The 12185-nt window shown below is 38.4% G+C and overlaps 2 protein-coding genes across 2 annotated transcripts in view; both read left to right on the forward strand.

Annotated features, from left to right (window-relative positions):
- Nucleotides 3206–6882, forward strand: LOC104767029 (uncharacterized protein C1604.06c). The gene is made up of 15 exons (XM_010491048.1): nt 3206–3657; nt 3731–3823; nt 3905–3978; nt 4086–4147; nt 4246–4297; nt 4418–4518; nt 4619–4680; nt 4789–4890; nt 4978–5036; nt 5124–5298; nt 5386–5556; nt 5701–5842; nt 6184–6241; nt 6335–6440; nt 6583–6882. Exons 1-15 carry the CDS (start codon nt 3298–3300, stop codon nt 6703–6705), a joined length of 1740 nt encoding a protein of 579 aa, XP_010489350.1. The 5' UTR covers nt 3206–3297; the 3' UTR covers nt 6706–6882.
- Nucleotides 9695–12185, forward strand: part of LOC104767033 (glutamate receptor 3.1-like) — a 5313-nt gene continuing 2822 nt past the window's right edge. The window contains 3 exon segments of the mRNA XM_019241406.1: nt 9695–10545; nt 10643–11774; nt 11776–11968. Of these exon segments, the coding sequence (XP_019096951.1) occupies nt 10263–10545; nt 10643–11774; nt 11776–11968 (1608 nt within the window). The 5' untranslated portion in view covers nt 9695–10262.

Raw genomic sequence — 12185 nt, forward strand, 5'->3', positions numbered from 1 at the left:
AAGAGTACTGGCGCACTAAAAGCAGGATTCAATGGATGCAAGCAGGAGACAAGAACACAAAATATTTCCATGCAAAAACAAAACAAAGAAGGAGTCATAACCGCATTACTTCCATTCAGGATAAATATAGCAATGCTAAACAATCTGATAAGGAGATTCAAGATATTATTCATTCATATTTTGCTGATATTTACTCTTCCTCTGGCAGTGACGGATTGGAGGCTGTGATACAACACATTCAACCCAAAGTTACGGTGGAGATGAACCAACAGTTAACTGCTCTAGTCACTGAGGAAGAAATAATCCGAGCCCTATCTTATATGAACATCGATAAAGCACCAGGACCAGATGGACTAAATGCTGGGTTTTATAAAAACCATTGGAACGTCATCAAAACAGGTGTGTTTAACTTCGTTTCCCATTTTTTCCAGACTGGTTATTTGGACCCGGATATGAATCACACACATATATGTCTCGTTCCTAAGATTGAATCTCCAGTTCAAGTAAAAGATTTTAGACCTATTAGTTTATGCAACATAGCTTATAAACTGATATCTAAGATCTTATCAGAAAGACTCAAGCCTTGGTTGCACACTATTATCTCAGAATTCCAATCTGCATTTATTCCTGGACGTCTAATCACAGATAATGTCATCATCACTCATGAGCTCCTTCACTCATTACGTACCAAGAAAATCAAGACTCCCTATATGGCTTTGAAACTAGATATTGCTAAAGCCTTTGACAAAGTGGAATGGCAATATTTAGAAGCAATTCTGAGGCGTTTTGGTTTTGCAGAAAAATGGTGCCAGTGGATAATGAAGTGTGTCACCACAGTTTCATATTCTGTGCTTATCAATGGCTCACCTACCAAGAAGATTATCCCTCATAGAGGCCTGAGACAAGGTGACCCATTATCTCCCTATCTCTATCTACTCTGTACAGAAGGGTTATCATCTCTACTTTCCCATGCGGTAGACAAAAAACTAATTCATGGGTTTAAAGCAAGTAGAAACGGACCAGCTATATCCCATATGCTTTTTGCTGATGATTCTCTTCTATTTTGTCAAGTTGGCGAGGATGAATGTAGACGAGTTCTCCAGATTCTCCACACTTATGCAGCAGCTTCTGGACAACATGTAAACTTCCAAAAGTCAGCCATTCTATTAAGAACGTCCAGCCTGATACTAAAAATAATATCAAGAAACTCACTGGAATCTCTAGAATTGGCAATTTTGGAAGATATTTGGGATTACCGGAGGTAGTAGGTAAAAACAAATATGAAATATTTTCTTATATCTCACAGAGGGTTAAAAACAAGCTAGAGAGCTGGTATTCTAAATTTTTATCCCAAGGAGGAAAGGAGGTCTTAATAAAATCAGTAGCAACAGCCCTTCCTACCTACACAATGTCCTGTTTTTTGCTGCCTAAACGTCTTACCTCGCAAATTACAGGACATATAAGGAAGTTTTGGTGGTCAAGCATCAAAGACAAATACAAAATACCTTGGATAGCGTGGAGTAAAATGACAAAATTAAAGCAGCATGGTGGAATGGGATTCAAAGACTTAAACCACTTCAATATTGCAATGCTAGCGAAACAAGGTTGGAGGATCTTAAAGGAGCCACAAATTTTGCTTAGTAGAGTGATCAAAGCAAAATACTTTCCAAGAACCAGTATTATGGAGGCTGGTTTAGGTCATCATCCAAGCCATGCATGGAGAAGCATTATCCAAGGTATGCATCTTCTTAAACAAGGTTTAAAATGGAGGATAGGGGATGGTAATTTGATCAGAGTTTGGCAGGACCAGTGGCTTGATAACCCACCACGCCCAGCTAGAACTCTAAATAATATTGCACCTGATAATCTAAAAGTTGCAGATCTCATGTTGCCAAATCTTCCTCTATGGAATAAAGACAAGCTAGAGGAGTTAATCCATCCAGAAGATATCAAGATCATTCAGAGAATTCGGCCAAGAATCATCAAATCTGCAGATGAACCTACCTGGATATTTACTAAGGATGGACAATACACAGTCAAATCTGGCTACCACCAGCTATCTAAAGCCTCCATAGAGAATTCAACTGAATCTTCTCAAGCTAGTGTAGTTTGGAAATCCCTCTGGTCTATTTCTGCTCCACCTAAAGTAAAGCATTTCTGGTGGAGAGTCCTGCACAATGCTATCCCAGTTGCGGAAAACCTATCACGTAGACGTATCCACACCTCACCAGATTGTATCTTTTGTGGAGAAGTTAACGAATCCACTTTGCATCTTCTTTTCCAATGTCGATATGCAAGAGAAATCTGGGAGCTTTCACCCATATGCACACCCTCAGGTCAGTTTGCTAGTCAAAATTCCATATTAGACATCATAAAAGACCTACTCTCTAGCAAAGATCATGTTGATCCAATGGTATATATATTTCCCTTTATTGGATGGCGCATATGGAAAGCTCGTAATGATTTAGTTTTTAATAATAAAAGATGGGCAATCCCAGAAGTCATTAATCAAGCTATAGTGGATTATCGAATGTGGAAGGAAGCTCATATAGCTACACAGCGTGATCTTCAACAACATAAGGAGAGGAATCAGTCAGCTAGTCCTTTACAGAGACATAATTTATATAACACCTCCTCCTTTTATTGTTATACAGATGGTTCTTGGATCAACCCTAATAGCAAAGGTGAATTTGGATGGACTCTTCATGACGCACAAGGAAGGTGTGTACTCAAGGGTGTCTCTTCGATAGAGCCGGTCAACTCTGCTCTTGAAACAGAAGCAATAGCGCTTAGGGAAGCTATAATCCAGATAAATAGATTTGGTTATAAAAATGTCACATTTTGTGGAGATTCGTCTATTCTCTATCATTATCTGGAGTCTGCAACAAAACAATGATTTCCATCTCTGGGTGCCTTAGAAATCCAAGGATATTTAGATGATATTCTCGCTCTTACAAAAGGCGACCATTGCTTCCAATTTATTGGTAGAGAAACCAATATCATAGCTGATACTGTAGCTAGGGAAGCTAGAACAAAGAGTTTTTCTTATGTTATCTCTTGGGTTCAATAGATGTAACTCTAAACATTGTAAAATATTTTTATTCTAATGGAAAATTGGCCTGACAAAAAAAAAAAAATTTGGGGACGTAAATATAATTTATTATTTCCTGAGTGCTAAATACGACGCCGTCTAGTTTGCAATTACATCTTTAGGTTTTTTTTAAGTGTCGTGGTGCCTCTCTTCATCTTCTTCTTCAACCGTCTCCGCGCCACGAACCAGAGAAAGCTCAACAAACAATGGCGTCAATCCTCTCGAATAAGCAGAAGAAGAGAGATAAATACACCTTGAAAGAGCTCAAATCCCTAGGAAACGACCTACTCACTTCTCGTTCCCACATCAATAACCTTCCTCTCCTTCTCACCTTCGTCTCACCTGAGTCTCCGCCGCAGTTCGTCGTCGAGTCGCTCCTCTCACTCCAATCGTTTTTCACTCCTCTCCTCTCTCAGCTTCCTTCGACTTCTTCGTCTACTCCTTCAACCAAAACCAAAGATGACCCTGAAGTTGTTTTCAAAGCTTGGCTCAGATCAAAATTTGACGAATTCGTCAAGCTTCTACTCGATGTTCTCGTCTCTCAACAGTCACAAGATGATCTAAGGGTATCTTCTTCTCTGCATTACTTATCATAGGCGTTGTTTGTTTTGTTATCTAAAATGTTTCTGGTTGGTTTAGGGAATTGTGTTGGGAACATTGATGGAGTTTGTAAAGCTTTTGAATGTTGGAAGGTTTCATTCTTCTATCTACCAGAGAGTACTTCATGCTATTGTAAGTTGTTAATCTTAGCACTTAGTATTGAAATAGTTACTGTTTTTGCAGTGCTTGATGTTTTTAGTATTGTCTATGTAGATTCACTCTGAAGTTGATGTTGAGATATTCTTGGATATACTTACATCAAAGTACTTCAAATACATTGATGTCCGGTGTGTTGATAACCCTTTGCTTCATATATACTCCATGTTCTTTCGTCTGCTGTTATGTGCTCTTTTGGGATTTTTTGTTTTGACTCTAAATATCGATTTATGCCCAGCTATTTCACCTACATCAGCATGGAGAAATTTGTGAAAACATTGGAAGCATCAGTCTTGTCTAGTGCGTTTTTTTCCGTGCTTTTTCATTACTTGATATCCTTTCGTTTTTTATCATCTTGATGCATAATGTAAGTTTTTATTTTGGTGTGTTACTCTAAGGTGATAAAACGGCGACGGAGAATAGTGAGGCTGAGAATGATTCAAAAGAAAGGTTGGTATCAGTATGTGTTTGTTGTTCTTTCTTCCAGACTGTTTGAATGTTATGTTTAGGCTGTTTTTTGTTGTTTTTGTTATTTTGTTGTGGATGATCTGGAAAATTTGTGAATTGTAGCCTAGAACTCTCTGTTCGCAAGCTCTATCAAATTTTATCCCAAATTCCACCTCCTGAGAAACAAGCTGAAAAGTCTCAACACGAGATGTGGAGTGGGTCAGGTGATTGTTTCCGAGCTTTTCGACTATATGTTTTCTATTTCGGTGGAGAGGACTCCAATATGTGTTTCAATTTGCTAATAAGAGTTATTGGTATCTGCAGATGAAAGTAGTAGTGAGAAACCGAAAAACAAAAAGAAAAAAACTGAGGAACAAGACAGCACTGTGAGTTTTGCAAGTTTGCTAAATAAATACTGTATCCGTGAATAAGTTTTCTTCTTGGCGTGCAATTGCTCACTTTTGCCTCGTAATTTTATTCTGTTAAAATTCCAGCTCCTTTCTCCGACTACAATTAGCAAGAGGATGAAGTTGAAGTTCACTAAAGCATGGATTTCATTTCTCAGACTGCCTCTTCCCCTTGATGTTTACAAGGAGGTAAGCCTATTTACTTTCATAACTAGCCATTTGTCTAAAATATGGCATAGATGAAGACTTAACAATTTGTTATCTTCTGATAACCAGGTTCTCGCTAGTATTCACCAGACAGTCATTCCCCATCTATCTAATCCTACAATGTTATGGTGGGCATATTTACCAAAGCTTCTTTCATTCTGTATATGTCATTGTCATTCCCCAAGCGCTTACATGTGTTTCACCATACTTTGCAGCGACTTCTTAACAAAATCATATGACATTGGGGGAGTTGTCAGTGTGATGGCTCTTAGCAGTCTCTTCATCCTCATGACCCAACATGGTTTGGAGTATCCTAACTTTTATGACAAACTGTATGCGTTACTGGTTCCTTCTGTCTTTGTTGCAAAACACCGAGCAAAATTTCTTCAGGTATTGCCATATTTGAGTACCAATGAACTACGGATTACTCTATAATATGTTCTTGCGTCCCACTATATCTGAAACCGCTTTCTGCAGCTTCTTGATGCTTGCCTGAAATCGTCAATGCTTCCAGCATATCTGGCAGCTTCATTCACAAAGAAACTAGGCAGGTTGTCACTTTCCATTCCTCCCGCGGGATCGTTGGTCATAACGGCTTTGATCTACAACCTTTTACGAAGAAATCCTACAATCAACCATCTTGTGCAGGTACGACCTATCATTGTTTGTGCTTGAAAATGCAAAGTACATATTACCAGATAGGAAAATGACTTCTGTTTAATATCCCTCACAACTGAACAAAAAAATGTATAGAAAGCATGGACTTATAATGATAGGTTCAATCTTGTTCAGGAAACCGTTGAAAATGCCAATGAATCCAACGCAGAGGCTGAGGAACACAACGAGAGCCAACCAAAGACCAACAAAAAGCGAAAGCTTGGTATTGACTATTTCAACAACCAGGAGAGTGATCCCAAGAAATCTGGTGCCTTAAGTAAGTCGTTATCATTCTATTCCCAGTCTTTATTTTTAACTTTTACTTTCCACCCCCCTAGCATAGAATCACACCCATATGTAGAAGCATGATTCGTCCGGTAAAAAAACGATGATGTGTAAGTTATCCTGATTTGTACTTTCATAACAGCGGCTTTGTAACATAATTAGGTATATTAGTTAAGTAAGAATGCCCGGGTTCTCTAGATACAGAGATATAGTCATAAAGTTAAGTTTATACCGTTGAAATCATTTGCTTTCTGTAAGTTGTTATCTTGTTAAGTCATTTTGTAAGAGAACTGATGATATTCTTCGCTGTACTGGAAACGAAACTTGTTACAGAAAGTTCTCTCTGGGAGATTGACACTTTGCGCCATCATTACTGCCCACCAGTTTCAAGGTATAGTTTGCTCACCAAACGATTATATCCGGAAACTTGAATTTTTTTCTACATTTGGTCATTTCCTTGATTCCTCTTTTCACTTTTCAATAGGTTTATCTCATCTCTAGAAACTGATCTAACCATCAGAGCGAAAACCACTGAAATGAAAATTGAAGATTTTAGCTCTGGTTCATATGCCACCATATTTGGGGACGAGGTAATGCAGCTCTTGTTCATGTGATATCAACTCTTTCTGTTAATATAAGATCACTCGATTTTTGGGGTTTCCATTTATATAGTTGCAAAACCGATACCATTAGATGAATGAAACTAACTGTGGAGATCTTACAATTTGGTAGATTCGGAGAAGGGTTAAGCAAGTTCCTATAGCGTTCTACAAAGTGATTCCGACATCTCTGTTTGAGGATTCAGATTTTCCGGGGTGGACATTCACCATTCCGCCAGAGGAAGGCAAATGCTGATTTGAAAGAGTCGCCAACTCATGAGCTGATCTGCGGGTTATTCCAAGACTTGTGTTAACAAATTTTGTAGTTTTGATTGATCAGAAACAGTTTTGGTTTTGTGATACTGAATGTTTTTGAATATTTTTACCCATAAATTTACGAGAAATTCTTTATTCGAATATTTTTGTTCACTCTCATAAGAACGTCGATTAGGAAAATAGTTTAAAATATATATATATATATATATATACAAAATTAGTTTAGATACTTATAAAGTAATAAAACTGTATGAAATCTTTATTCTAAATTCTCTAAAGTAAATCTTAAATTCCAAGTGGGTGAGCAAAATCAAATCCAAGTGTGGTCATACTAAAGTCTTGGCTTTAGCTACAAAAAGGCGTAAATTTGTAACCTCAGGTTTTTAACCTACCGTTTGTCCAAAAAAAAAAAAAAAAAGAAAAAAAAAACCTACCGTGTGCAAACACTTCGTGTGTACCATTTGGTCTTTCTTTAGTCCAAATGCTTTTGCCTATACATTGTAATCAAGTGATGAGAAATTATTCATTACAAGACGTCTGTGTTCACTCTAAGTCTCTAAGCATTAACTTCGATGATTCGACCAAACCGTAATATAGCTTTGAATTTAGTTCGAGAAAAGAAAAGAAGTTAAAAAAATAAAAACTTGAGTGAGAGAAAGTTTATAATACCATAACAGATTTATAAAAAGATTTGTTCAGTAACTAAACACTAACTAATGCACAAGAGTTTACACAAAGTATGTTAACAACCGTTGCCTGTTGGTTATGAAATGGCTACAGTTCATGATTTTTGGCAGGATGGTGTGGGGTGGCTATGGGACCATATCGCACCCTATGTGATGATTGATCAGCGGTTGGAATTGGCGTCAGTGGTTCTGGATACAGTAACTGGAGCTCGGGATCGGTTGTTTTGGAGTGGGGCAATGGATGGGAATTTTACAGTTGGTTCGGCTTATGCTATGTTGATAAGGAACACTCATTCTGCGCAAAATATGGGTTTGTTCTATGATAGAGTGTGAAAAGTTTCGGTACCGGAGAGGGTGAGAATTTTTATCTGGCAAGCGGCGAGACAAGTTATTATGACTAACATGGAGCGGTATCGACGTCACTTGTGTGATGCTGATATCTGTCAGGTTTGTAAAGGTGGTATAGAAACAATTATGCATGTTCGTCGAGATTGTTCTGCAATGGCAGGGGTGTGGCAGCGGCTGGTGCCTCAGCGGAAGCGCCGCATTTTCTTTTCTCAGACTTTATTGGAATGGTTATATACTAATCTTAGGAAGGAGGGGAGTTCAGTACGTAATTCTTGGTCTGTTCTGTTTGCGTTGACCGTATGGTGGGCGTTTTGGAGGTGTGGAAATGTGTTTGGAGATAATAACTTGTGGCGGGATAGAGTCAAGTTTCTCAAGGATTTGGCAAAGGCGGTAGTGGCTACGAGTGTGGGGATAACGGGGTCAGTAGCAGAGAAGAGGGAATGTTTAGTACATTGGTTGCCTCCGTTGGTTGGGTGGTACAAGGTGAAAAAATATGGTGCGTCACGGGGTAACCCAAGGGTTACGACCTCGGGTGGGGTATTACGTGATGGCTCGAGGAGTTGGTGCGGGGGTTTTGCGCTTAATATTGGTCGTTGTTGTGCACCATTAGCAGAGTTATGGGGTGTGTATTATGGTCTTCTTTTAGCCTGGAAGAGGCGGATTGATAGAGTGGAATTGGAAGTAGACTTTGAGTTGGTGGTTCATTTTCTTACAACGGGGATTGGTGACTCTCATCCGTTTTTTTTTCTAGTACGTCTGTGCCATGGCTTGATCTCACGGGACTGGATAGTTTGGGTTACTCATGTGTATAGGGAAGCTAACAATCTCACGGATAGGTTAGCCAACTATGTTTTTACTTTGCCTTTAGGTTATCATGTTTTACATACGGTTCCTTCTTTTGTTGAACCTTTGTTGAATGCAGACTTATCAGGACCTGCGTGTCCTCGTCTTGTTAGAGTGTAATTTTGATGTTTTCATAATAAAAAGCTGGGAGGTTTTTCCTCCAGGTCATTTACCAAAAAAAAAGTATGTTAACAAGCCAAACATTTACAAACTCCCGTAATCAAAAGTGTAAATAATACTTCCTCTGTCTCATAAAGATTAATATTTTGGGATATTTTTTTGTTCCACAAAGATTGATGTTTTGTAAACTTCAAAAAGACAGAAGGAATATTACCTACCTCTAACAATCACAACGGAATATTTTGTTCCATCATTGGCAAGACGAGTATTTTTTTTTTTTTATGGTCCAATTTCGGTGGAGATTCCACACAAGTCCCAATTATATCCTTGTAATGGGACTTAGCCAATAGCCATTACACTTTGTTTCTCCCTAATTCTGTGATATTATTCCCAGTTTCCTTTCGTTCATCATTTCAATCTTTTCATCGTGCACAAAGCACGATATTGGTTGTGCAGTCAACACTTCACTAGGCACGCACACAACACCACTTTGCATTATAATTTTTTTTTCTACATTATTTGTATCCATTTACAAAATTTGTTGAAACTTTAACAAGTTCACTTTCATCAAACGTTACACTCAAAATAATTAATGGTAGTGGCATTACCTCAGTCAGTAATGTCAAATGTTATTAAGAAAAGGTCTATTTTGCCACAACCTTTCTGTGAGTAATAGAAGTGCATTCGTTGACAAAATAAATATTTTTGACCTAATTAGTAATTATTACCACTTTCATATTTTTTGATGGAAATACTCTTGAGTTTATATAAATTTACTGTCCACATGTGATTATTTGTTTTTGTGGTAATATGAATAGGTTTTCAGATATATAAATCACAAAAATTTATATATCTTTTCTCAATTTAATGGTACTTAATTATATTTGATTTTTCTTATTATATATACCCTTATATATATTTTTAATTAAAATGCAAAAAAAAAAAATATATGGTGCCTAAAAAGCTCATTGCCAAAATACAAGCACACTTTCAGAAATTATGGTTTCAGTGGTTTGACAAATTTCTCAAAATGGAGATCTTTGTTTCGGTGACCACTGATCACTACTGTCGTTGTTGTCCATGTCATTTCCCACGTTTTCTTTCCCTTCTTCAAAAGCTTCCCCCTCTGTTCTCTCGTGAACTCTGAAGCTAGCTGAGTCGTCTCCTCCATGGATACTGTTTGTAAGTAATCAAAAAAAATTTCAAAACCCATCAAAAGTAAAGTTTGTACCTTTCTCAAATCTTCAAGCATACCCACGATTTATATTTATTTATTCCCCTGCCCCTTTCCCCTTTCTCTTGCTTGTCCCTCATGTCTTCCCTTTGTAGTCCCTTAATCTAACCTTTCCCTACTTCTTTTAGGATGATTTGTTTTTTGGGTTTGGTATAATCTCTGCCTCTAAATTCATCTCCATCTCCTTTTTTTTTGGTAAAAGGGTTTTAATTTCCCGTGACACTGAAAGCTACTTGCTTTGATTCTCTCTCTCTGCTTGTGAATTCTGGTTTAGGTTTTAACTCAAAGGTTTCATTTTGTTGTTCGATGTTCAGCTCAATGAATTGGGTTCTATTGAGTTTTTTCATCATTGTTCTTGGTGGTGGGTTGTTACTTTCAGAGGGAGCTTCTAGTTCTTCTTCTAGGCCTCCTCCTGTTATTAAAGTTGGTGCTATATTTGGTTTAAACACCATGTACGGTGAAACTGCTAATCTCGCTTTCAAAGCTGCTGAGGAAGATGTAAATTCCGATCCTAGCTTCCTCGGTGGAACGAAATTGCAGATTATGATGAATGATGCTAAACGCAGTGGTTTCCTCAGCATCATGGGAGGTTCAACAAGACCTTAAAAATCCAATCTTGTTTCCATTTTCTTGATTGTCTTTGGATTGATATACTTATACTTCAGTTGTTATTTTGGTTGTTGCAGCGTTGCAATTCATGGAGACTGATGCAGTGGCTATCATTGGTCCACAGACATCAATCATGGCTCATGTCTTGTCTCATCTTGCCAATGAGCTTACTGTTCCCATGTTGTCATTTACGGCTCTTGACCCTACGCTCTCTCCACTCCAGTTCCCATATTTTGTCCAGACAGCACCTAGCGATCTGTTTCTGATGCGAGCTGTTGCAGATATGATCACATACTATGGATGGTCGGATGTGGTGGCGTTATATAACGATGATGATAACAGCAGAAATGGTGTTACTGCGTTAGGCGATGAGCTTGAAGAGAGGCGTTGCAGGATTTCTTACAAGGCAGTGCTTCCCCTGGATGTTGTGATTTCTAGTCCAGTTGAGATTATAGAGGAGTTGATTAAGATCAGGGGAATGGAATCTCGGGTCATTGTTGTGAACACTTTCCCAAATACAGGGAATATGATCTTTAAGGAAGCAGAGAGGTTAGGGATGATGGAGAAAGGCTATGTTTGGATAGCTACAACTTGGTTGTCTTCTCTGCTAGATTCAAATTATGCTTTGGATAACAGATTATTCAATGGAGTTCTAACACTGCGGCTTCACACGCCAGATTCGAGAAAGAAAAGGGACTTTGCAGCACGTTGGAAGAACAAGTTGAGTAATAATAATAAGACTATTGGGTTAAATGTCTATGGTCTGTATGCTTATGATACTGTCTGGATCATTGCTCGAGCTGTTAAGGCACTTCTGGAAGCTGGAGGTAATCTTACCTTCTCCAATCATGCAAATTTAGGCAGCTTGAAAGGTGAGGCATTGAATCTAAGTGCACTAAGCAAATTTGATCAAGGATCACAACTTCTTGATTATATTGTGCATACAAAGATGTCTGGACTAACTGGTCCAGTTCAGTTCCATCTAGACAGATCAATGCTACATCCTTCATATGATATTATCAATTTGGTTGATGACGAAATTCACCAAATAGGTTACTGGTCTAACTATTCTGGTCTTTCTATTGTACCGCCAGAATCATTTTACAGCAAATCTCCTAACCGTTCTAGCTCAAACCAACATCTGAACTCTGTCACTTGGCCTGGTGGGACTTCAATTACACCTCGTGGATGGGTTTTTCGTAACAACGGAAGCCTTGTCAATAGGTGTTCCTGATAGAGCAAGCTTCAAGGACTTTGTCTCAAGGGTCAATGGAAGTAGAAACGAAGTACAAGGATATTGTATTGATGTGTTTGAAGCTGCGGTAAAACTGCTTTCGTATCCGGTTCCTCATGAGTTCATCTTTTTCGGAGATGGTCTAACGAATCCAAACTACAATGAGCTGGTCAAAAAGGTCACCACTGGGGTTGACTTTGATGCTGTTGTAGGTGACATAGCCATTGTCACTAGACGGACCAAGATTGTGGATTACACCCAGCCATACATTGAGTCAGGCCTTGTCGTTGTTGCTCCTGTCACAAGACTTAACGAAAATCCTTGGGCCTTTTTACGCCCGTTTACTCTTCCTATGTGGGGAGTAACAGCATCTTTTTTCGTTATTG

Source organism: Camelina sativa, chromosome 19, assembly GCF_000633955.1.
Source record: "Camelina sativa cultivar DH55 chromosome 19, Cs, whole genome shotgun sequence".
NCBI classification, from domain to species: Eukaryota; Viridiplantae; Streptophyta; class Magnoliopsida; order Brassicales; family Brassicaceae; genus Camelina; species Camelina sativa.

What these genes read in the sequence shown, in the direction of transcription:
- LOC104767029 (XM_010491048.1), top strand. Translation starts at nt 3,298, where the DNA reads ATGGCGTCAATCCTCTCGAATAAGCAGAAGAAGAGAGATAAATACACC. An exon ending in TCTAATCCTACAATGTTATG is followed by an intron (nt 5,037 to 5,123) that starts GTGGGCATATTT and finishes CATACTTTGCAG; the next exon opens with CGACTTCTTAACAAAATCAT. An exon ending in CCACCATATTTGGGGACGAG is followed by an intron (nt 6,441 to 6,582) that starts GTAATGCAGCTC and finishes ACAATTTGGTAG; the next exon opens with ATTCGGAGAAGGGTTAAGCA.